This window comes from Pseudochaenichthys georgianus, chromosome 12, assembly GCF_902827115.2.
Source record: "Pseudochaenichthys georgianus chromosome 12, fPseGeo1.2, whole genome shotgun sequence".
Lineage (NCBI taxonomy): Eukaryota > Metazoa > Chordata > Actinopteri > Perciformes > Channichthyidae > Pseudochaenichthys > Pseudochaenichthys georgianus.
Window position 1 is genome coordinate 5,552,667 of NC_047514.1, and position 26,857 is coordinate 5,579,523.

At 41.3% G+C, this 26,857-nt stretch overlaps 1 protein-coding gene across 1 annotated transcript in view; it reads left to right on the plus strand.

Annotated features, from left to right (window-relative positions):
• The first annotated feature begins 1,558 nt into the window (after window positions 1-1,558).
• Window positions 1,559-26,857, plus strand: part of dpysl2b (dihydropyrimidinase like 2b) — a 28,608-nt gene continuing 3,309 nt past the window's right edge. Inside the window, 13 exon segments of the mRNA XM_034096639.2 lie at window positions 1,559-2,091; window positions 13,296-13,384; window positions 14,378-14,562; window positions 17,819-17,983; window positions 18,071-18,132; window positions 19,725-19,805; window positions 20,428-20,496; window positions 22,054-22,174; window positions 22,681-22,837; window positions 22,916-23,051; window positions 24,085-24,255; window positions 26,037-26,216; window positions 26,383-26,548. Coding sequence (XP_033952530.1) covers window positions 1,825-2,091; window positions 13,296-13,384; window positions 14,378-14,562; window positions 17,819-17,983; window positions 18,071-18,132; window positions 19,725-19,805; window positions 20,428-20,496; window positions 22,054-22,174; window positions 22,681-22,837; window positions 22,916-23,051; window positions 24,085-24,255; window positions 26,037-26,216; window positions 26,383-26,548 — 1,849 coding nt within the window. The 5' untranslated portion in view covers window positions 1,559-1,824.

The following is a 26,857-nucleotide window of genomic DNA, read 5'->3' on the forward strand; positions in this document are numbered from 1 at the left end:
CTCTGCCCTCCATGTGAGGTCGGCCCAGACCCTAGGGGGTTTTAAATCTACACTAAAAACTCACTTCTTCTCCCTGGCCTTCTAGTCAGAGCGGAGCACGACTCATGACATCTCCCTGTGTTTGATTTTATATTTGCTGTTGTAATTTATTGTCTTCTGTTTACATCGGTAGTAATGTGTTATTTATTATCTGCATGTGCAGCACTTTGGCTCGAACCGACAATCGTTTTTAAATGTGCTATAGAAATAAATTTAATAAAATTATTTGATTTGATTTTGATTTGAAGAAACAAATATATTGGAATATACAAGGGAATAAATCAATTAAAAGAAAAATAAGAAATAAAATAAGAATAAACATGTATTCACAGTATTAACAGAACGGGAGTGTGTGTGTGATGTGATGAAAGATATCAGTGTGACAATGGGGATGTGTTCCTGCATGGAGCCGCATCAGAACAACGGATTGAGTGACACTAACGTGCGTTTCTGGCCTAATGATGTGACTGTATTGATATTTACGTAGCTCGCATACTGACTACTACAAACATACTTTCTGTGTACTGCAGCTGCAGTGTGGTGTACTGTGTGGTGGCGGATGTGTAGCAGTGTGACGCAGGCAGTGTGTTACTCTGTATTAAATAAAGTATAACCTTGTGTGAGCAGACCCTGATGCTGGAAAGTGTTGAGGTTGCAAACCCGAAAATGTGTATGAGTCACACTGCTAAGATTTTGCAGGGGTTACGATCTATAAGACTAAGATTGGGTAATAAGTACTTTTATGCCCCCTTTTATTTGCCGTCCCCTGCCTAATATTTGTATGTGAAAAAAGTTACTTTATCTTTTTAATTTGTTCAAATCTCAATCTACATGAATATGTAAACTGTGTATTTAGATGTTTGAACAAGATGAAGAACATGTAATGTAAAAGTGTATACATTCTACAGTGCAATAAAACACTGCTTATTGTAAACATAGATACATATGTGGACTGTTAACAGATGGATAAGATATAAACACATGAAGAAGACACTTCACAGAGCTCAGTCTTCTAACCTGTCACCTGCATTTCACACAGTGTTCCTTCCTTGTCATGTATCTGTTTATGACTCAGTATGTTCTACACATGTCCTGTATCATATGTGTGCTGGGGACAGGCTGGTGCTGAAGGGACAGCGCCCTGATGGGCAGGGTGTGACTGTGATCTCTCCATGGTGCTGCTCACCTCAAACTGTCTCCCAGACACGCCCTGCTGAGACCCACAGCTGTATGACACTTAAACCATGACACAGCATTTACTGTCCCTGACAGGCAGCAGCTCTCTGATGGATTAGATGTTTAAAGAACAAGTCTTTACTTTGCACAAGAAAGGATCAGATCACTTCCGGACGGGCAGATCTGGTGCATGTCTCCACACAGGCTACAGGTAATCTCTCATCGGGAAACCACCTCCTCCTTAGCCAATTGGATCTGTATTTTGACAAAGGCTGACTGGAGGTCTCTCCCTCATATGCTGACTCGCACAGGGAGGATATTGGCTGGAGGCTATAGGAGCTAATATAGACTCATGAGAAAGCAAACTGCTGATCTGTAGCGCAGTTCCACACATTCAGATATTACGCACTGATTTATTTCTCTCTCCAAAGTGGGAGTGTTTTCACGCAGCAGATCTTTTGTCACTGTGCGACCACCTGCGCTTGCAATCCGGCAAAAGGCGGTGGCTGTTCAGCTGAGAGAAAAAAAAGGAAGAGCTGAGCATTTGAGCAGATTTACTCCCCCACAGAAACCTCACCGCCGTCCCCTGCCTCACTTGCTAGACTTGCAATGTCCACCGCCGGGGATGTACCAGCGTTTTTTAAGAGCATAGGCTCTGACAGCCCCGGCAGGCCCAGGCAGAAATTCTGTGGCATGTTCTGCCCGGTGGAGGGCTCCGCGGACAGCAAGACGCTGGACTTTGACGCGCTCCAGGCGGGTAAGGAGAGGAGTGACGGGCGGGTGATCGACCGGCAAACCGACATCTCCCAGCCCAGGAAGGTGGAGATAAGGGAGAGCACGGGGAAAGAATACCTGCAGAACCTGGATGATAAAAAGGTACATGTATCTGATATTAAAAGCTTATGTCTTGTGTTTTCATGTCTTATTTCTATCATCCACGTTTAGATATTTGCGCTATTTTCATGCACAACCATACGAATGACATTCATTTGAGTTTGCCAGTCAACTTGCCATGACTACATTTCCCAGGAAGCAGTGTGGTTATGTAATATACTTGTAGATGGAGGCGCCCCACCATGCAGGGCTGCGGGAGGGAGTGGCTCCTGTCAATGGGGGCTTATATGTTATCCCCTCTGCTGCACATTACAGTAATAAACTGTGTGTGTGTGTGTGTGTGTGTGTGTGTGTGTGTGTGTGTGTGTGTGTGTGTGTGTGTGTGTGTGTGTGTGTGTGTGTGTGTGTGTGATCTGCTGAAGTGTCCTTGGGCAAAACATCTGCTAATATCTGAATGATAAATCAGAAGAAATGTTTACCTGTTTCTGAATGGGATGTTATTTGTGGCTGCTGTATTGTTGTGCTAGTAGTGCCTTAACTTGTCAAACAGCAGGGTGTGGAGGATGATGGCAGATGTGACTTGCATGACTTGCAGGAAAATTTCAACTTTTCTGCTACATGGTTCAAACTCACCACCCAGGTTTTGCACTTCTGTGGTAAACTGTGGCACTAACACTATTACTTCCTTTACTTAATAACCAAGCACTCAGGATGCTGGTAAAAGCTTAGGGGTGAGCCTCATGTTACATATTGATTGGGAGCATTGGTCACACAGTGTACTCTTTACCTTCTCCCTATATACTCTAATATCGGCTTACTCTTTTTTTGTTGTAGTTTCCCCTGGGGCTCTCTAAGAAAGGAATATACATAAAGCATGCATTTATGTTTTAATATTAAGAGATATTACAATGAAATGATGGGATGTTTAAACGCTATTGTGCTTGGTCATCACATTAGGAGACTGCAGTGGAGAGTACTCAAGTCCAAGTCCATGTTTCATTGACTTGTGTTTTCTAGCATCTGCTAATGTGTACTTCTACTTTACAATATTTAAAAAGGCAAGTCTACATGTTTTATATTATATTTTATGTTATTAACACACATATATAATCAACAGATAAATTATCATAAACAAGGATTATGAAAATAAAACGTTATTGCTCCAATGGGATAATGTACAAGCTACCCAGCACTATATTCCCATCTGACCACATGGATGCATCAATGATAGTAATCCGGTAACATAATACAATACACTGTACTACAACGCCTCAATCTGCATGATGAGTGTATACATTTTATACATTAGGCGCATTTTAATATCAATTTTACTTGTGAACAATATTGAATGCAGTATTTTCACACAGTGGCATAATACATTACCACTGGCAGACTGCAAAGATCTATATTTTACATTAGGGTTGAACGTTGAGAACAACTCATACAGAGCTGTGCACCACTTTTAAAAGAGCTTGAAGCAGGATTTATGTAACGTTAGCAAGTTTTAAAAGAACAAACAACCCACTTTCCTCTTATAAATAACGTTGAATACATAATAAATATAAATGCTCTGTTTCAAGGCTTTTCTGCCACATTAACTGTGCGGTATGAGTAGGCTAGCCATGTGTTGTGCTAAGCTAACATTAGCCAACTTTCATCGGTTTACTCACTTTTTGAGTCTTCTCTATCAGGATACTGCAAGTAAAAGTAGGGCCCATACAGAAGTAAATAGTTTCACTTCGATAATACTATTAACCATGAGAAAATATATCTTTTTTTTAAATGAACTCTTGTCAATCTGTTTTTTCTTTTTATCTGGGTAATCCATCCTGTTATATTACACACATCAATTATAGGCGTGTACTCTGGCTTCTGTGTATGGAAGATAGTTTCTCTCAATGCAAGTCAATAGAAACACCAAGGATCATCATGAGTTAAGAGATCTGGCCTTGACAGAGAGCTGCACTCTCCTAGTTTTATATTATTTTAGTTTTAACCGAACAATGGGAAAGAAAATCCCATTAGGCTACTAAAACTGCTGACCCCAACAAGTGTCACTCGTGTCTTCAAACTATTTTGTTACTTTTAAAATCACCAACAAATATGGATGAAACACGTTCAGGTAAAGTGAGCCCTCCTTGCAAAGAGTGACATTTCATGTATTCTAATAAACTACATTTTGAAACAGCAGAAAGTAAGATGGCTACTTTCTTCAATTGGCGCACTCTTCACTAATCCCAGGAGAGCAATTGATGGCATGAGAGGCTCTTTCCTGAGGAGCAGGGCGAGGCTCTGCGCATGCTCCTTGCGGTTCTTTTATGGGACGAGCCTCGCACGCGGCCCCTCCCCTCCTCTCTTGTCTGACTCCAGTCTGGGAAAGGAAAGGTTTGGTGCATCGGCGGAGAGCGGGGAGGTTGCCAGGGACAGGACACGACTCGAACCGGAGTTGAGAGATAACTTTGACTCTTTGTGTGACCTCAGAGCGAGCTTCTTCCTCCCGTTTTCTCTCCACGGTCATCCTCGTTTCCACCCGGCGAGCAGCGGTAATCCGTCGCATTCATTGCGGATCAGGCGCGGCGTAGCGCAACACGAAACACCGGTGACCATGTCTGGATACCAGGGCAAGAAGAACATCCCCCGCATCACAGTGAGTGTTAGGGTCTTTAATGTTGTTTCAAACAGAGGGTTTACCCGGCTGGGGGTCCGGTGTATTTCGGCGCGGGCCTGCGGGGTGTGGGTGCAGGATGTCACCGGTGCGGCGTGCTCCCTTCACGGCGACAAACCTGAGCTCCGAGCTGCAGGATATCACCGCTAAATTAGCTTTGTATTCCTTAAATGCAATTTGCACATCGGTTTTACTTAAAAACATACACCACTGAGATTGCATGGATCATACATCAATAATGTGCTGAGGGTGGGAGGTTTTTTGTATAGCATCTTTGCGACAAGTGCAGAAAATCCATCCTTAATGTGTAATAATATTAATTCCTCCAGTAGATTTACACTCACGGTGCCACTCATGGTATGCATGACTTTGAGATATCACAGTTCTTTGTGTGTGGTATCACTGCTAACTGGTGGGGCAAATGCTTCCCCGCATCCACTTAAACCCGGCTCTTTATGTCAAGCTATCCTCGTAAATTACCATTTTCATGAAGCTGAATTCCACATACATGTTGCTATTACATTATTCCCCCCTGGTTAAGTAGCAGAGCTGCAGGGATGGTGGTGCTGCTTCAATGGAAAGTAGAGAATAGGGAGGGGAGGGGACGGTGGGTCCTATTTCCTTCCATGTTTCTCCTCTCAGCTGTAATGAGGAAGATGCATACAGGAAGGAGGTCACCGTCTCCATGCTGATGTTAGTCGAGTGTATGTAATTGGGTTGAATTGCTAAAGATGGCTCGGCACAAGCAGAGCTGAAGCAATATGGAGGACGATGTGTGGCTTATGTTCGGGCCTCTTGATGCAAATATGACACCACGCTTTGGGTAAATAGGAAGATGCATCACTACAGGGATTATTTGGTTAATATTCAGAAATATGAGAGACGGGAGGTCCTCAGGGGGCTTCCTAAGCTTATGGCTATAGTGTTAAGTAATACGGTTGGTGGGGTGTATTTTGTTTGACAGAAAATAGTCCCCCGTGAAATTGGCTTATAACAAAGTCTGTGGATTATCTTGAGAAACTGGGTCAGGATTACTATTATAATATAATAATAATATTTGTTTGGTTGCTTGGAGAACCATAAGGTATCACCTAGTCTTATTATATTGGAGAGAAAGCAGACCTATACGGCCATTATCTCCAACAATCTGACTAACACAATAGATCGATAAAAAGCACTACAGTTAAGAGGGAAAATGTGTATTTTGACTGAATGATGTCAACATTAAAAGGCCTTCGGAAAACCTTCTAATTCTCTTAATATAATTGACTATATTTAATATTATGATGTGGGTGGGGCGGTGGCTGTATGCTCGGAAGGATGCAGGCCTTTTACTAGTTTGGGTCCGGGTCTTCATTCAGTCTTGTTTAGTGTATTGTATAAGATGCCTGAACCTCCTCCCACCCTGCACCAGGTGGATGTCACAGTGCAGCTACAGTGACATCCACTTTGGCACCACAGGGTCCTTTATGAACATTTTGGATCATAGTTCTGAAAAGGTGCATGTGAACGCCTGTGTGGATCTATATAGAGAGGGAGGGGTGCTCTGTTGTGGTTACCTGTAGTGATGGCCCCCTTAGTTTGGCCGCTCTGGGCTCAGTTTAAAAATGTTTCTTTAGTTGATCGGTCATGTTTTATGCATTTGTCATGCTCATTGACTTGTTTCCACGTAACGTATGACTCGAGCACGTCATTAGTAAACACAGGATTTAAAGCATGAATCTTTGTGGAGAAACTCAATTTGACTTAATCTGAAATCAACTAATTGGCTATGCAAGTTAGCTTATTTGTTGGGCGTTCCATTTTACAGCCTTAGTCTATGATGGGAAATCAGTTGGTCATTTTTGGTCAAGCAAAGAATACAACTTCTCAAACGTGAGGATTTTCTAATGTTCTCTGTTTTTGCTATGAATGAAACATGGCAATACAAACCTCTTGTTGTCAGTGGGGAAAACTAATCGGTACATATTGTCTTTTTGGATAGCTTAATTATTTACGAGATGAAGGCAGTTGAAAATATAATTTTCACCCCCGGTGAAAACGGGCAGCCTCTCAGGTGGATCATTTCCCCTCCTCTCTCTCTGGAGAGAGCTCAAGGCGTCGGCAGCACCAGTGAGAGGGGAGATCAGAGGATTAGCAACGGTTGTATCTCCAACAGTGATTAGGCCAGATCTAAATGGATCCACTGCCTATTCCTGAACAGCGTGGAAAAAAAATATATGTTCTTAAAAATGGAGTGTTGCATGAATAGTAGAGTCTGTGAATGACTTGGATTTCATTTTTTCCAGCTATTCCTCAGTAAGAATGGGTTCCTTCACTGAATTGGCGTCAGCATGAAGAGTGGATGACATTATTAAACCAAACAGATGCTGGAGAGGAAATGATGAGGTTAAATTGAATAAGAGCTGAACAGGAAAGGCTGCAGTCGCACAAAGGAACTCTGTCTGTCTTCCAATCATCATTTCAATGTTTCATCCATTCCCAGTCATTAGGGCGGAGTGACTGTATAACAGTAGACGGACTGGTTGCTGTGGGACAGATGGAGTCCGGTCAGCTGCACAGGCAGGGTCGACTTAATGCAGATCTCATCAAATATGAATGAACCTCTACAAGTTCACCACCTGGGTGGAGCTCAGACAGCTAAACCAGAACGGAGTTAAAAGGTGTAGAAAAAGGAGAATTTTAAGCTAACAAGGGCTGCAAATCAAATGTTGTATGTTTTAAAGGGGCCATATTATGCTTTTTGGGGTTTTCCCTTACCTGTTATAAAGGTTTTTGTGCACGTCAATGGTCTGCAAAGGATAACATTCCAAAGAGTTTATCACCCCCCTCCAACTCATTGTACGTCCTAGGCTAAGGGCGGGAGGTGTCTAAGCGGATGACCATCACAACAGAAGCGGCAAGCTAACCAATCAGAGCAGACTCTCAGTTTAGAGGCAGAAGTCAGAGAATCTTGGAATTGTTTTATTATTTCTTAATGAAAAAAATATCAAATCATTATTAAATAATCAAAGAAATGTCTTAACAATTCAGCTCTACATCTCCCATTTCAAAGGCATAACAACCGCAGACTTATTTGGGGAAATATTTAACACATTAAGGAATAACCATGAGTTTCTGGACATTACCATATTGAATAATTTTTGCAAAACAAATACCGAAACGATTATCAACATGCTTGGTCATTTGCTGGTCATTTCTGATCTTGGGATGAGCCAAAAATGATTCTCGACCCAAACGAGAACCATGTGTCTCGACAGTGAAGGATATAAACACAGACAAAAGCAAAGTAAGAAACAAAGCTAATGTTTTAAAGGTAGGTACAAATAGTGTGAGGCTATAATAAGACCGTCCTGGATTAAAGCCTGAGACTACAATCCCCAGAGGATGAAGGATCATTAGACTGCTAGTATACACGCTGTAGTTTTCCCTAGTGGAGGCTCAGTGTGTGTTCACGCTGTTATCTCTCAGCGCACAGCAGCCCGCGGCGCTTTCTGATCACACAACACGCTGCTTTTTCACGCTCAAAATGACCCTCAAGCTCTCATTCATAGAGACCGAAGTGTGTACAGAAAGGTTCACTTCTTATTTATTGGCAGAACAAAGGAGAATTCTGTAACGGAGCCTCAAGCTGTAACAGAGCCTCAAGCTGCAACGCATCATCAAGAAACCCCAGAAAGAGGTCAATGAGAGGATTCTTCGTAGTTCAAAGAAATAATTTATGAGATTTATTTGTTCTGTTTAGTTGAAAGGATAATTAATAATTAATAGTGACATAGAGAATTTAAGGGGAGTGTTTAAGGGAATTCCTACATTGAAGAGGGCATGGATGTTTAAGAGATAATTAAAGTGGGATATCAGTTGATAAAGAGGCCTTATTACTGTATGCTTATTTTCAGGTTCTTATTTGTATTTTGTTCCTCTACTGCAGTGTTTCTCAAACGTTTTCATACCAAGGACCACTTAACCAATAAATAAAAACTTGCGGACCACCGAACTCCACAAATATCCAAAAAACACATCGTTTTTCTAGAACAGATTACAAATCGGCTGAAAATGGTACAAAGAAGTGGCAACATGTGTGATGAAGGTGTTGGGCTGGGCTATATCAGGCAATTGAAAACTTAAGCTCGCTCCATTGCGGAGATATTCCTGCGAGAGTGCGGAAAACTTAAATAGATTAATTTATTTCAAATGTGAAATGTTACCAATATACTCATGGACCACCAGTGGTCCGCGGACCACACTTTGTTTCCATGCTTTAATGTTCAAAATGCTCTTTATCTTTCTCATACTGCCTGTGCTGCAGCACCACTTTTCACCCTCTGTCTGAAACCAGAGCCCAGTCTGCTCTGATTGGTTAGCTGGCCGGCTCTGTTGTGATCCCTTAGAGATGTCCCGTCCCTTAGCCTATCACTTACAATGTGTTGAAGCGCTAGCCAATAGAAGTGCATAGTGTTACGTAGTGATGTCACTATGTTACAGAAGTAAACAAAGGAGTCCAATCAAGGTGTTTCAGGTGTGTGGAAGAGAAACTCTCTCGCAACACAGGGATTTTAGCCTTTGCCGACCATGTACATGCACAAAATCCTATATGATAAAACGACATGAAAGGGAACATCCCAAAAAGCAAAATAGGGCCTCTTTAAAGTCATGCAGAAATGTCCGAAAAACTGTTTCCCACCCGTCGTATTTGGATTTGCTGCCCTCTCTGATTTAATATTGTATCAAAGTGAATATATTTGTGTCTTGGACTTATATTGTATCTATCCAAATCTCACAATATCAGGTGAATAAACACACACATTCACCACCGTTCAGAGTTATTGTTGTATCCAAAAGTCTGCTGTATTTTGCAAACCAAGGTGTTAAGTTACACATTGAACCTCTGGGAGTTAGTTTCATACCTGTTGGGCTGGTTATTCTGTAAGAGCCCGTCTTCCGTTTAAATAAAAATAAAAGTGAACATGTGTTTTCGAAGCAGTTGTCTGAACATGCGTGGATATCATTTTGGTAGCAGGCTGAATTTCAAATAATCCAGGCCTCATAAATCACGGTGCTGCACGTCTGACCTGGCAGCGCGCTCCACCTGCCCAAATGTTCCCGGGATATCTTCCATTTGTACACAACACACCTCGTTGCCGGGATACGTCTGACACTATAGCAGGAATTTTTGATAGTGTGCATATGGATTTCATTCTGATTTAATAAAACTCCTCAGAGGTGTTTACGTTTTTACCTGTACGACTTTTATACAAAATATGTATGTATTGTAACATGAGTCACATGATACAACAGATTGATCTGTAATAGAGAATTAATCAATATTCCCAGAGTCCATTATCAGCAGTCTATTATGTGTATTCTTTGCAGCCATTTGCATTAGTGACCTATTTAAATTTTTAAGCTGCTATAATCAATATTTTCACATTAGTAATAGGTCACATGGTATACAGTAGGTCACCATGTTTGGATCATTGTGTTTGGCTTCACAACCCATCATGTGAGCACACCTTATTGTTTCCACATTAAACTAATCAATCTTTGTCGAGTCAAGTGCCCCCAGTGTTGGAGATACGGGGTTAATGAAAGTCATTGCCTATATTTAAAAAATCAACGCATAAACATTGTACACTACCCTGGTGTCATTTATATTAGCAGGATGGTTACGTAGTGTGGAATGAAAACGCAGCGGTTCAGCAACAGTGAGTCCATTGAGCTTTGTCCACATCCTGTTTGTGAGCCGGTGAGAGGTTCCCATGAAGGAAAGCTCGCTGTCATGTTTGGCTCCGAGCCAGTACAATCAGACGCTCCAAAACAATCGGAGGATTATGCAAACGGTATTCAGGGCAGGCGATTGTTCTGCTAATTTCCCATCTTCTGAATGTTTCCGCAGCTTAAAAACCTGAACTCTTTAAGAGAAAAAACACCTCAAGGACTCCTCAAACCATCTGCCTTTGGTGCTCTGAGTAACAAACACTAGCCCTTTTTGATACTTCAATAATGAGTAATTGTTTCTGAAAAGATAATGGAGCCTCTCAATCTCGTCTCCCGCAGCTTTGGGTCTGTTTGAGTGTCAGACTCGAGAGCCAAAGCCTCTTGGCGAACTTCCGTCAGCAATGTGATAATGACAGTCATGATGAGGCACATGATGTACCGGCATATTTCAGAGCCGTAGTCGGGGTGGAAGCTGTCCAGCGCGGGTTTGGAGCGAGGCCAGGCGCTCCATCAGCGCATAGATCGAAGATTACCACATGCTCTATTTACATTAGTCCCATCAGTGCTGTCAAAGCTCGACACACCTTCGGATGACAACGGCAAAGTATTTTCCAGACCTGCTGCAGTCAGCTGAAGTCCTCAAGTGTGTGTAAGATTGTGTACTGTGTTTGTGTGGGTCTTCCTCCCTCATTGTAAGTAATGAGAGCTACATTAAGAACAACATAAAATGAGAAAAGATGCATTTTGTTTATCGACATTTTCCTTTTTTAAATGACTGCCAAAACAGTACTCGTCACTGAAGGCAGTGTCGGTTTTGGGGGGAAGTCTACGAGCGTGATGTGGGGTGGCATTGGCTCTGGAGGTAAAGTAGTCCTCCACAAATCGGAAGGTCATTGGTTCGATCCTCTGCCCATGAAAGTCAAACAAGTCAATTTAACCCCAAATTGCTTCCGATGGCATGGTCAATGGTGTCTAAATGTATGTCAATGTAAGTGTCCTTGAGCACATGGCCCCTTGTATGGCAGCCTCTGTATTTATAAAGTACAGTCTATAAGGGGTTGTTATTGGCCGAACGCTGACTTGTATTCGTAAAGCTTTTTATCGGGTGCAAAAACTGGAAAAGCGCTGTAGAAATGCAGTCCATTCCCCATCCTAGTGCGAGGGTTAGGGTTGTTAGGGTTAGGGTTGGATAGAGTAAATGTAATATTGACAGAGCAGAGTGGTGCAGTGCTCAGCTGTGTGTGTGTGTGTGTTGTTCCGATGCAGGGTGGGGCTCTGACAGGGGGGCCTCAGCAGTTCTGTCCGGGGCCCTCGCTGCTCGCCAGGCTTTCAGCTCGCGGCAGGAACAGAGCAGCCATTGTTAGTCGGGGACGCTGAACGCCTTGTGACCAGAGCTGCCACTCCCGTTGTGGACAGAGGAGACCCCGAGCTGAGGGGGTGACTACAGGGAGGAACGAGGGGGGGTGAGGGGCTCCTGGTGGGAGGCTGTGGAGGTGGCAGAACATGCTCCCTCCTCTCCCATACAGACACAAGTGGCACAGCAAAAGGCATGGAAGATTGATTACACAGTCTGCGCTCTGATTGGCTCTCCCATGTGACAGCTCGAACACATGAGGAGGGAGGGGGGGGGGCGTCTCCTGTCTTCATTGTTGCCACAGTGAATACTCTATCCCTCACTTTGTTACTCAAGCAGAGCTGGAATTAGGAAATTAAAGCAGTGATGCTGTGGAAGCTCTCTAAATCTAGATTAAAAGTGTTGGTGCTTTTGTTCAAACTAATCTGTTCACTAATAAATCACGATAGTTGAACTGTAGTGTAACTATCAAATTAGATTAACAATAAGCTAATGGTGGTACATGTCATCACACAAGTGATTGGATAACACTTTGGAGCTATGCTAGAGAAATTAAAATACAGGAATGGTCATGTAAGGAATTTACATTTTTGAATTGAGTTATTTAGGCAGGAGGACCCAATGATTTATGATGACCTTATTTAAGAGTATGTTTTTTGTTTAACACTAAAAAAGGTATTTCTTATCTATGATGACATAAAAAAAAAGAGTTTCTTAACAGTGATTAAGGGATTTCAGTTTTAGTGCCAATTTAAGAGTTAAGGATATTTGGATTATCTGTTGTATACATCATGAATCACAATTATTGTGACAAAGATATTCTTGACACAAATTCCCTTGCAAATTCTGTAACACCAATAACTGGGTCATCCGCTTAACATTAAATACAACAATGTTACATCACAAAGTGCAAACATTTCAATTGTATCTATTTATTAGATAAAAGAGTCCATAGTATTGAGATGTGTTAGACTGCCCCTACATCGGTTCACTTCATTGTGACTTACTCAGTAGATTCAGACACTTGTCCTGCTAGGAACCCAACAAATAAAAATGAAAAAACGACTGCCAGGCGGATCAAAGGCCAGACTCCCACCCCAGGTCTTATTCCATCCCTCTGCATCTTTTCTTTAATCCCTCCCTCACATTATGTGTGTGTGGAGAAACCCAGTATCAGTTGAAAGCCATGTGTTCCTTATCAGAAAGCATCCTAAAAAGACCAAGCGGAGGCTGCTGTGTAAAATCCGGCAGGTTTCATCTATTTATTTTTCATTGCGAGACCAATCATCCCTTTTTATGTGACGGTTCCCTTAATGCCTTTCCTCAACTGCACTTAATCCAGCCAAATCGGTTACTCGGCTTTATAAGTGTATTTTTATAGGCTTCTATAAAACCCCATCCTGCCATCAAATATTTGTTCACAAAAGTTCCCACAACCATATATTTTCTCTTACGATTTATTTAATGTAGTTAAATGTGCAGCAATTAATCCTCTTTATTGTTTTGCAGAGTGATCGTCTCCTGATCAAAGGAGGGAAGATCGTGAACGATGACCAGTCCTTCTGTGCTGACATCTACATGGAGGATGGAGTCATCAAGTGAGTTGACTGCTTTATTCAAGTCGCATCCTAGTTCAATCATAACTAAAACGTTATAATTGATCCACATGTATGACGTGGTTCAAAAGGTGTATGGAAGCCCTTAAGTGCCAGTGAGAAAAATAAAATCTGGTGCATTTTATAATTCAGGTCTAAATAGTTTTTCTTTGTTTATGACTAAAGATCAGATGAGGTTTTGCCAGTATAATCTTTCCAAGTAATTTGTTCCCCCTATCTATGAAACATGTAGTCTCCAGCCTCTTGTGGCAAAAATGTGTATTGCGACAACAAGCACTTTAAAAATGATCCTAAAAAACCAATTATTACTTTGTAATTGTTTTACTTTTATTGTAGTTTTTTTTTACATGTTTCCATCTCTTCCCTAAAAATGATCCATGAGTTCAATATTCTAGAGTACAGTCATGTTTTACATTTGTCCTTTATTGATTTATATAAATAAACGTACCTATTGCTGAATTAGATTTTGTCTATCATTTACATACACATTACATTTCTTTACTATTGTGAATTTGTTCTTTTAAATGTGGGGTAGGTAAGTTTGAGAAACCGGCTCGAGATCGCTAGAATTTGAAAATACACAACCGGAGAAAATCTGCCACTTCCTTATAGAGCCCCTCCCCCAACACACACGAACGCGCACATGACCAATGAGGGCACGAGATAAGTTTGTGCCCCGGTGGAAGGCTGACAGGCAGGTAGGCCATCCAATCGGTTGTACTTTTTACAGTATTACGGCTTCTACAGATGACATTTTTTAATGGATTTTTTGTCAAAGCACTTAAGATAGTCATTGCTATCGGGATGTTAAGAGCATTCCATGGAATATAACAAAAAGTGTATCTCGAGCCGGTTTCTGAAATGTACCTACCCCACCTTTAATAATGCATGTGAAGAATTGAAAACCCATGTGAAGTTGTAATTTGTTTTAAATCAAATTTAGTTTTAATTTATGACGTTTTTTTTCTTTTTTAGACAAATTGGGGAAAACCTCATCGTGCCCGGCGGGGTGAAAACCATCGACGCCCACGGCCGCATGTTGATGCCGGGCGGCATCGACGTGCACACGCGCTTCCAGATGCCGGATCGAGGCATGGTGTCAGCCGATGACTTCTACCAGGGGACCAAGGCTGCTCTGGCCGGAGGAACCACCATGATCAGTGAGTTATCAGAAAGATCCTACTGATGGAACATTAAACCTTCTGCCTTACTGGGAACACTTAATGCATGCGGCAACTTTTTGACATGGGTGGGATTTATTTATTTATTTTGGATTACGATCTCAGTGTATATATATTTTTGTAAATTGACAACTTTAAACTTGAATGTTTTCATCTTCGAATATAACCCCCCTTCCCTTAGCTCTGTTTTTACAACAAAAAATAATATTACAATGCCATAGTTATTAGTTATCGTGTAGAGTTAACTAGCGTAGTTGTTTTAGCTGGTCATGTATTCTTCCTTTGAGGTTTTCTACTTAATACTTATATCCTTATTTATGCAATTATGTGAATATTGAGACCAGGTTATTTAAGACTTAAAAGTGTTCCACCCTAGATAGATTTGGTATACATTGAATACATACGTTGATTCCATGAGGAGATTAGTCGGTACATTTTGTTTATATACTATCAGTCCCTTACTAGCGGTTCCTGTGTACGTTGTTTTAATAGGACGGAGGACGGAGGACTGTATAGACAACACATTTAAATGAAGCGGCCCTCCTCTGTGCTGACTCGGCAAATGAACCCTCCCTCTCAGTAAAACAAACTCTCCCAGGCTCTCGTGTGTCATTGCCACCTCAGAGCGTAAACGCTGACTGCTGCAGGATCAGGCCTGCAACGCGGCCGTAACGCATGGCCGAACGGGACTGCACCAAAAACACAAAGGGGGTCAAAGTGAGCGTTGGAAATGTCCTCTGAGAGATGAGACGGAGACAAACGTTTAACATGTAGACGGAAGCACCATGATGTTCTGTGTGGTCCAGACTTTAACCCTCTGAACCCCGAGGAGTTTCAGGGCGTTTCCGCCTCCTGTCACATTGTACTCTGCAGCCTCGTTTGTCACTGCAGTAAATGAGTCCTGCACCGCCTGTGAAACTGCACAATCATGGCTATAAGAAGGAGAGCACATTGCTATGGTGCAGCATTACGTCGTTTAATGCTCTAAAAGGTTTCATTTTACAATAATTGGACAAAAAATAAACAGGGACTCCACAGGCTTTACTTGAACTATTGACATTTCTACACCCTTTACTTCAAACCTCTCTTGTCTTCTTTGATCTGTTTTTCTCTTATTTTTCTTGTGACTATTGGATTTAATGTATCGTTTTTACAGAATCTTTTTTTTTTTAATTTTAAGTTTATTTTTGCTGCCATTTTAAATGGGACAGGTACAATACATTTCTTTGGATGAAATTGTACTTTTTTTTAGCTAAGATTTGGTTGTATTTCCTGAAGCAAGGCTTTATTACACATTGATTGGACTGTTGTGAATTGTAAAATATGCAAATAATTGATGTCTTTGCAGTTTCTGGCTCAGATTAATGGCGTGATTTCAGATTTTGTTTTAAGAAAGACATGCTTGTCAATCCTCCTGTGGATTTTGGGTTTCAAATGAATCCAAATTCCGTCTAAACTCAAGAAATCTGATGTGAGCCGTCAGTCTGAACATATATTCAAAGTAGTTTCACAAAAAAGGAAGTTAGAAGCTCTTGGGACCACATAGCATAACTTGACTTATCTCTGGAATGATTAACTGACAAGTTTACTAATAAAAAAAATACACTTTTACAATTGATTTAATACTGACTGGTTCTGGCTGCTTAGCATGATAATTGGCTAGTAAATTGAATATTCCATTCTTCTAACTGCAATCTTTAGAAATGTCGAGACATGGTCTTGGAAATTCTGATGTTTACTATGAACTACTTTTTTGAAGTTTTACAGACTAAAGTAGTAAGTAATTAATTTGACAGGTTGACAGTGAAATTGGTTGGGATTTGTATCCCCAATGTAGAAAAGCACATAGTTTACAGGCCTACTGAAGGACCACACATCAGCAGATGGGAGCCATTACATTCACTGAAAAGTAGCTTCTTCAAAAATAGCATCTTGAGATCATACAGTTGTTCTCTGTGTGGTGGAAACCATGAGCAGATGGAGCAGATGATGGTTTGTAATGACAGGAGTCATGGATCTGGTAATCCTCGAGGATTAATATCAAGGGTAATTTGAGAATAATCAGGAACATATCTGCCCATCAGGTGTCAACTTTAATTTGTCTCTTTTTGGTTTGAAGTGTCGTTGCAACCTAAAATCAGTTGCTGTCTGGAGAGTGATTAGTGAGCAGTACATGAACACAATGTTAGTTTAGTTCTCCACTGGTGGGTAATAGGGATGCCAGCGATTATTCGATTTTTTCGAATATTCGTTACAGTCTCCCTAATCGAAAATTATTTTTCGATTTTATTTATATATTTTTTTATTATTATTTATGTTTTTCTTTTTTTTCCTGGCTTAGTTTCAACCAAAATATAGACGAATGCTAATAATAGTATTAATAATTGTAAATGGCCATTGGTCACACCACCAGTTTGTTTTACTGTAAACTTGGAGGAAGCCAGCAGCGCAGGCAGCGCAGAGTGCAGACTAATCGATTAATATTCGCCAGGGCTGTCCGATTTTCGAATTTGATCATGGTCAGTTTCTGACATCCCTAGTGAGTAACATACAGCTTTTTAAAGAGTTACAAGAGAGCGATTTTCTAACACATACATGTTGTAAAACACCCCATGGACCAGATACCCGCCATAAAACACTGAGACACTCAAGACACAAGATGTTTACACTGAAGGGGATCTGCAAGAGGTGACCTTATAACCCCAGGGCAGTTTGTGTTTCTTCCCACGGACCCTTATCTTGGAGTGGTATAAAACACTTTGTCCGAAACTTTAAAACGGATGTCATAAGGCTAACAACACTTAATGATTACATTTCTTAAAGGTCACCTATTAGGCAAAATCCACTTTTCATGTCTTTTATACAAAAAAGATTCTCTCTCTTTTTGTCCCGATCCATTTCTATAAAAACCTGTCTGAAAATGAGCTGATCAGATTTTGGCCACTTTATGATGTCATAACGATTTTTTGGCTCGTGTAACCGTTAGCCAATCACCAACCAATGTAACACCCGCCCCCCTTATCACCTGCATCTCCTCCTAGAGCACCATTGTGTTCTTTTTAACTAAATATCTCTCAGAGGGGTGTGGGGGAGGGGCTCCTTATTTTCATCTAAAGTAACAGACAGAGAATCAGCACTTTTGAAACAGGGCTGAAACAGAGGGATTTATGGGATGCTACAATGCATGATCTGTTTGGCTCAATCAATGTGTGTGTGTGTGTGTGTGTGTGTCCAGTTGACCACGTGCTTCCTGAGCCCGGCGTTAGCCTCCTCTCGGCCTTCGAGCAGTGGCGCGAATGGGCCGACAGCAAGTCCTGCTGCGACTACTCGCTGCACGTCGATATCACCGAGTGGCACAAGGGCATCCAGGAGGACATGGAGACGCTCGTGAAGGACCACGGTACTCTTCGAACACTTTCACACTTTATATATTTTCTGCTTTTATCTTCCCTTTCGTGGTTTTCACACTGATGTCCTGTGTCTGTAGGTGTCAACTCCTTTCTGGTCTACCTGGCTTATAAGGACGTTTTCCAGCTATCCGACTCTCAGGTAGGGACCTCTCCTCTTCTCATTGTCACAAACGGAAGACTTTAAATGCATTTTCTCACTCGGGTGCAGGGTCTTAGATATGAACAATGCTACACTAGAGGTCGAATACAATTTCATCAATTTGAAGTAAAGTTGGGGGTGCTTGGCGTGTTGTGGCTCGGTCACATTGACACTGTTTTGCCATCAGTTGGTCAGTATAATGGACCTCATCGTAACATGACATATGGAAAGTGACAGCGCACAATCCACAAACAAAGATGGTGCCGTTTACTGTAGAAGTATTTTTGCATCAACCAGAAAACAACTAAATCATAACTTGTTTACTGTCGCTGTCATTCAGACTAATTACAGGAAGAACAAACCATCTTTTTTAAATATGTTTCCAGTCAGTCTGCTGGGATGGTGTCTTGTTGGAATGAGTCAAAAAAGCAGATGTAGAGATTAGCCTTGATTTTGGCTCTTCACTTCGTACCGACTGTGTGTGTGTTTCTCCAGGGAGAGTGAATGGATAATGAAAAATACATCTCTGTCCAAGTCTCTTTCTGACTCATGGCACAAAACTAATGAGTCCGTGCGTCAATGTGTTTTGAAACAGATCTGTGTCGCTCTTTTTGCACCTGTGTGAGGAGAAAAAGAGATTATCATTTTTACTTTCTCGCGTCAAACTCTGGCAACTCTTTATTGTTACGCGTCTTGCAGTCAGGAGGTGATGACTCACTCAACTCGTCAGTTTCCCTACAGTCCCTGAAGTTATCGCAGGGTTTGATAAACAATCAGAGAGAGAGAGAGAGAGAGAGAGAGAGAGGAGAGAGGAAGAGAGAGAGAGAGAGAGAGAGAGAGAGGAAGAGAGAGAGGAAGAGAGAGAGAGAGAGAGAGAGAGAGAGAGAGAGAGAGAGAGGTGTCGAATTTCCGTTTCACCATAAAAGCATACTTTCCCTCGAAACCTCAAATGTCAGACTCACATCGGCATCCCGAACATGGCTAAAAATAGGAATACACAACAACAAAAAAAGAAAAACTGTCAGAACTCCATCAAAGCTGTGGGAGGCAAGTGAGACTTTCTTTTTCCTCTGAACCCCTTTTCTAAATTTAATCCAAATATTTTTCTCTCCTGTGAATATGACTTGAAAAGCACTTTGACAATGATACTGACAAGAACAAAAAGAAAAACATTGTCAGAACCCTGTTTAACAGATGAAAAGTGTTTTTTCAAAGACCCCTTCAGCACTAAAGGAAGACAAATATATTCTGTATTTATTCTTTAGAAAACACACTGATAGGAATGTTATTTGAAAGAAACAAAGATGGGGGAAACAATCCTCAAAACAACATATGATATGCTTTCTCTACACCAACTAGTCAATCAATACACAGACATGGTGAAACATATGTGCCATGGGAAGTTCAGAATAAAGGTGTCCCTTTTTAAGAAGATGTAATCTGTCAGTGTTTCACTTTTCATGAATGATATTGGGTTGTTGCTATTTGAAACTCCGAGATGACATACCGTAGAGAGAAGACAGTATAAATGTGTGTTGACAAGTTGCTTTCATGCATCAGATCATAAGTGCCCCTCCCTCTCTTCGCTGCAGGTGTACGAGGTGTTCAGTGTGATCCGAGATCTGGGAGCCATCGCCCAGGTGCACGCTGAGAATGGAGACATTGTAGCTGAGGTACGACGTTTCACTTCATAAGAGCCGGGATCTGGACCAAGGATGTATTACGAGAACTGGATTAAGTGTTCATTTCTGTTCAAGTTACTCAGTGGCACAATAAGCCAAAGTGCTTTGACTCTCAAGTATAAAACTACCTTGATTTGGACCCATAGACATGCATACTTTATTTTCTTTAAGTTGACTTACAACACTTCTGGTCTCAGCTGTAGTTAAATGAATAAAGAGGAAAAATAAGTCTTGATTCTACTTTCAGTGCATTTCACATCTCACAAGGACCCAACCCTAAGGGCTATTCAAGTGTTGAACTGGGTAGTTGGATTAGCTGCGAACAAGTTATCTGCTCATTTACAGACGTCTCTTTCCCAATGTTAGTCAATGGGGGAAAAAGTACTTTTGGGCCCTATGACGTCATGTGACTAACACCGCGGTAGCACCACCGTTTGGCGATTATGAAAAAATTACTTCAGCGCCTTTTCACTTCCTGAGGAATTGATCTAGACATGAATACATCATGGTATTGAGTCAGCCAATGAAGTCTTAGGCTTTAAGTGTCGATGCATGCACATTGACAGGACTCAATATCTCCCGTTTCCAAGCTGATTTGTTTGTTTGTGTTTAGGAGCAGCAGAAGATCCTGGAGCAGGGGATCACTGGGCCTGAGGGACACGTGCTGAGCCGCCCTGAGGAGGTAAGACAGGTTCAGCTCCGTGGACACTGACCACCTCAATCTGGTGTGACTTTGGGAAGTGATAAATCAATTAATCTCTTGAGTCCTTTCCCCGCTTTGAAGGGTATTTGACCTCTCCAAGCTTCCCAGCTGTTGGCTTTACATTGTTTGACAGTTTTACACTGACGCATGGGTTTCCCGCTGCCTTGGCAAATACTTAAACATCCGCTTCAGATCCACCTCCATATATTTAGCTTGAAAATTCCTGTTGGGAGCACAGAGGCATTACAGTTAAGAGCACATCCTTTCCATGCACCTTGGTTGTTACCCATGAACATTCAGACGGTGGAACAAAGTAGTGATTGAAATATGAAGTGTGACTTATGGCAGCTGGGTTTAATGATTGAACTGTCCGTCTTCTTCTAAAGGAAGGTTTTCTTCAAATAAAAATAAATTGCATGTATTGTCCTCTGTGGCTATAACATGCTTTCACTTAAGTAAGGTAAAGTAATAAAGGGTTTCTCACCACCCTACAGGAAGTTGCCATGACTGAGCAATTCCTGCTTAGGTTAATCAAATCTTGATTGTAATCCAAGCTGTTATTTTACGGATTTAATAATAGTGTTATTAGCAACGCTGGTGGTTGGGCAAAAAAGACAACCAAAAATATGTAATACAGTAATACAGTATGATCCAAAAGAAGAGTGTTCTTCCTTCTTGGAACACTTTGTGTGACACAGAAATATCACCATCCTGCCATCTCACTTTTCAAAATAAATTGCCAGGATTGTCTTAAGTGTTTTACCTTGTTTTTGTTGCTATGGATGACAATCAGATTTTAAAGCATCAACACACTTGAATGAACATTTTAGAAAATAGCTTTCTTCGCTTTCTTGCCGTGTCATTACCATGAATATAAAGATCCTGTCAGGAGCTGGTTAGCTTAGCTTAGCACAACGATTGGAGTTGGGGGGGGACGGACAGCTACCATGACTCTGTCCAAAGCTCAATGGACTACATAGCATATTGTCCCCTCTTTTTCAGTACATACAAAGAACAAAGTGCGGAACAAGTGAAAATGATGAACTCTCAGTCCCTTCCTTTAGCTGTTTTCCGTCGTTAAGCTAGGCTAGGCTAACCAGCTGTTTCATAAATGGTGTACAGATGAGAGTGGTATTCATTTTCTTTCTTTTTAATCTCTCGGCAAATAGCTAATGTCTACCCAAAATGATAACATTTTCAACATAATTCTGGATCTACTCTCTTAAGAATGTTGTCCAAAGGCTGTTTACGAATGTAAACCAGTTTTTCAACTCACTTTGATCGACACTTTATCTGTGTATTGGTCTTGTGTTTAATTCCTAAGAAAGTCTGAAGTATTGTTTATACAAAAAAACACCCCGAATGTTTTAAAGTTGGAATTGATGAATTTCCCATAGGACTGGGGAAAGAGCTGTGGAGGTAATATTTGTAGGGAAATGGAGATGTGGTGGTCAGTATTGAATAAAAAAGTATGTAGAAGTGGAATATCAAACTAATATCATCCCTCCACTTTCTGTTGTCCCCTCTCTTGTGCAGGTGGAGGCGGAGGCTGTGAACCGCTCTGTGACGGTGGCCAATCAGACCAACTGCCCTCTCTACATTACCAAGGTGATGAGCAAGAGCGCTGCTGATGTCATCGCCCAGGCCAGGAAGAAGGGTGAGACTCAAAATACACAAATCAAATCCATCATTTCCTGCAATATGTCACCATTTAAATGGGACAGATCCGATTTCAGAAGATACCTACCTTGTTTGTGTTATAGTCGAAAAGAAAGTCACCTACATATATTGATTTCACATTTGGTATGGTAAATTAAGAAAAGTTAATAAGATGCATTTTTTTAATGTGTATTTTGGTTCCATACCCATCCATGGGTGTCTCAAACAACCATACCTAAAAAAAAATAGCCTATTAATGTCTCTTTTCCAAAACTAGAAACCAAAGGGATGAGCCCTAAAACAAATCCTCGATCTACCCCACTAACACTGACAAACACTTAATTTGTGGGGTTCCACTATTCAATCTTAGGTTTTGGACTAGGAACTCCTGAAATAACTTGAAGTGTATTCATGCGGTGTATCTGCCAAACAGAGACATCAAAACAGACACTCACACATTTAGGAGTGTAGTAACTGGTGTTACATTTGGGATTGTTATTGCAGGCACTGTGGTCTACGGAGAGCCAATCACTGCGAGCCTGGGAACAGACGGCTCTCACTACTGGAGCAAGAACTGGGCCAAGGCAGCAGCCTACGTCACCTCCCCCCCCCTGAGCCCCGACCCCACCACACCAGACTATCTCAACTCCCTGCTGTCCTGGTGAGGGAGGATCCAAACAGGGAGAAATATCCTAATGACAAATTGGACTTTGTGTGACAACTTAACTTTCTCTTTCAGTGGTGACCTGCAGGTGACAGGAAGTGCGCACTGTCCCTTTAACACGGCCCAGCGTGCCGTGGGCAAAGACGACTTCAGCTTGATCCCTGAAGGCGTCAATGGTACTGAGGAGAGGATGTCTATCATCTGGGACCAAGTGTGTGGTACGTATTTTTATAAAATCTTTTTAAATGAAGCCCATAGTAGGGCTGTTTCGAATGCTGTTAAAAAAACATCTTAAGCTTTTATTGAGGTTTTTGAATCAAGCGTGAACATTTGCTGTGATATTTTATCATGTCATCACAATGTTGAACAAATCCTCAATTTAAATAAAGGTAATCATCCAATCAAATCAGTTTTTTTTTTATTCAGCTTTCTTTAAATAATCAGCTTTCTTTAATTCCTACAAGTCATCATTGCCTCCCTTTTTAAGCAGCAAGCATGAAAGCAGTACATTGATTGACCACACTAAACGATATTGTTTTTGAAAGGCTAAACGACAACAAATATTGGTTCAAGCAGTCTGTTTTTTCAAATGCATGTTGTGAATTTTCATTAAATGTTGATTTTTCGACTTTAAAGGGCTCTGGAATTTTAAGAAATGTCTGCATCGTCTGTAACAAATTTCACCCAGCATCTCTGAAATGTAATTCTACAAATGGTATAACAAAAATATTTGTGTTGCCTAATCTTCTTGTAAAAAATATGCGGAAAAATGCAAATACACAACATGCAAAAAAGGAGCAAGAAATATAGATACCACACCATATATGTAACAACAATATCAAACCAATCAAATAGTTAATCTTTTGCAAAATCAAATGATTGGATTTAAAATAACCAGAAAGATATGTCTGTTTTTAGTCATGCTATTCACATTTGCATGTTGTCTAACTCATTAGCATTTTGCCTTTATTAAATGCTAACAGTAGAGCAATTTGACAACACACATGCACCGGCAAGAGGGGAAATCATCGCAACAACCATGCACACACACAAATGAATATCCATCATAACACACATAAGCAAATGACTGTGACTGAAGAACATAAAAGTCCGTACTGAGCAAGAATGATTGAATAAACATGTGGAAAAGTTATGGCATGGAGTAGATCAGATCTGACAGGACTAAATGAAAGTGGGACAGTGGTTCCTATTCTGTTCTCACTCCCAGTTCTGATTGATTCCAGGTGACGGGTAAGATGGACGAGAACCAGTTTGTGTCGGTGACCAGCACCAACGCAGCAAAGATCTTCAACATGTACCCCCGCAAGGGCCGCATCGCCGTGGGCTCAGACGCCGACCTGGTGCTGTGGGACCCCGACGTCACCAAGATCATCTCTGCCAAGAGCCACAACTCGGTACCAGCCTCTCTCAGAGTTTCATAACTAATAATATTTACACATGCTGAGACCACCTGACGTCAAATATTGATGTGTGTTTGTTATGTGGTTTCTGCCCACAGGGCTTTTTTTGATAAATTCAGAGTCAAACATTTTGACATTCTCAAAATAGTGGATTCTTTTAAATGCTTCTCAGGTTACTGGTGTTTTACATTCAGGCATCAATGGCCCTAAAAATGAGTGAGTAGCTGAAAATAATGCAACTAATTTTGACTTATCCACAAGGTGCAATACATATATGAATACTTTTGATGGAAACGTTACTCCAAAAGTTAAAAAAATACCAAGCAGGTTAGTGATTGTCAATTATATACATCCTAGATTCGTACAAAAACATTTATTTAGTTTCAAAATAAATACTTTTTAAAAAATATTTGATTATTAGAATCCAGCTAATATTATTCAGGACCATGAGAGCCACTGATTTATGTTTGCACTTTTGGTTGTATCCACGTCTGACCATTGAACAGGGTGTGGACCTCACACATCGTCAAGGGAGTGATGTCATCCTTCAAATCTGCCAGGGAACTTGAACACATCGCTTCTGATTGTTAGCAGGCGGATTATTCTGTGTGAGTGTGTGTGTGTGTGTGTGTGTTTGTGAGACACAGAGACTATTACTGCGTATGTCCTCGGACTCCGTTTGCTTAAGCCCATGTTCTTTAGTTTCTTTTGATTCCGCTTGGTCAGAAAAATGACCGATGTTCAAGGGAGAAACTGCTCATTCTAAGTGTGTGTGTGTGTGTGTGTGTGCGTCACAGGATAGCCCAGCCTTCTGGTGATCTCATTGCAGGCTCTCAGACTCCACCAGCTTGCCATGACCTCAGCTCCAGTAGCTTTTAGGAAAGAGCATTCATACAGCGTCCAAATTCGTCACACAGCAACCTCCACTCCCTCCCTGTCCACACACAGCCAAACCCCTCACAGGACACTGCTCCTTCATCTCCTTCTTCCTCCTCTGGCCCTGAGAACTGAGGTCTGTTTACCACATCAGGCGTTTTATTTTTGCCTAGCGATTCGCTTTCATCTCTGTTCGAGTTGAATCAGTTAAGCTCCTTTCACAAGTGCACTGTAATCCATCGACATTCTGCCAATTGAGTACGGTGGCGTGCAACATCTGTGAACACACAGGCTGGAAAGGGCATCAATATTTCTGTGGCAAGTTTCCAGAGGAAGTCTGAGGGAGATTTTTGGATAAAGCTGTGAATGAAAGTTGCAACTCTCCCAGATACAGCCCGATGTTAAATCTTTATGATGATGGTGGGAAATCAGCTGGAGATGAATCAGCTTTAAGTGTGTTTCTGTGAGGATTTATCTTCATTAGTAGTTTGAAGTACAAGCAGCTGGGATAAAAATGATTTACCTAAATTCAATAGAAGATTGCGTTACTATTTTCTTACTTTTTTGGGTAACTTACAACCTAATACCATATTACTTTTCGAGTTATTGTTCCATCTTTAGGGGCATACATGTGACATTTCTACTAAACACATTTTTCCGATTATTCCAGCACCACATGAACTCAGCATCCAGTTATCATTTGGAGACTGAAATCTTAAAGGCGTACTTGAGATAACAACAAACCCACACAAACTGAATTGACCCACTTTCATCAAAAACTAATGTCAAGGATAGTGGATTCATTATGTACTGAACTGTCTTTGCGTATGAAATATGTTATATTGAGATGTTCACACTTCATTTTCGCACACTTTATCTATCTTTTCCCTTCTCTGCAGACTGTGGAGTACAACATCTTTGAGGGCACGGAGGTGCGCGGCGGGCCTCTGGTGGTGATCAGCCAGGGGAAGATCGTGTTGGAGGAAGGGAACCTCCACACCATCGAGGGCTCGGGGCGCTTCGTGGCCCGCAAGCCTTTCCCCGACTACGTCTACAAGAGGATAAAGGCTCGCAGCAGGGTACCATTCTCTAACATAAACTATAGTTAGATCGGAGGCAAAGCTCCACACCCAGCAATTTCGAAGGATTAATCATTTTTAGGACTTTGGGGGATGAAGCAGCTTTTTAGAGATATTTCTTGTTTATTCTCACTGCCATGAATGTTGTGTCCTTTTTTGCATCCAGCTTGCTGAGCTGAGGGGTGTACCCAGAGGTCTGTATGATGGCCCAGTCTGCGAGGTGTCCGTCACCCCCAAAACCATGACCCCTGCATCCTCCGCCAAGAACTCGCCGGCCAAGCAGCCCAGCCAGCCCGTCCGTAACCTGCACCAGTCTGGGTTCAGCCTCTCCGGTCAGTTCTGATCAGCTAATTTATTGTGAATGTATGATCTTTTTTTTTTCTTGCCCCCATCAATCTACCACTTTGATCTACATTTTTTTTTCTTAATAAAAACTAACTCTTATCTTGAATATTCTAAGTTATTTGCTTATAATATACCCCCCCCTCTCCTGGCTCTGGTTACTTACAATGTCCTTAATACACAGACAAAAATAGTTTTTGGCTTTTTGCTTTAAACTCTTTAAATACATGGCTAATTAACCAGAGTTTGCAATTAATGTCTGTTATGTTGGTTCAATTGAAAAGACAAAAGGGAATAAC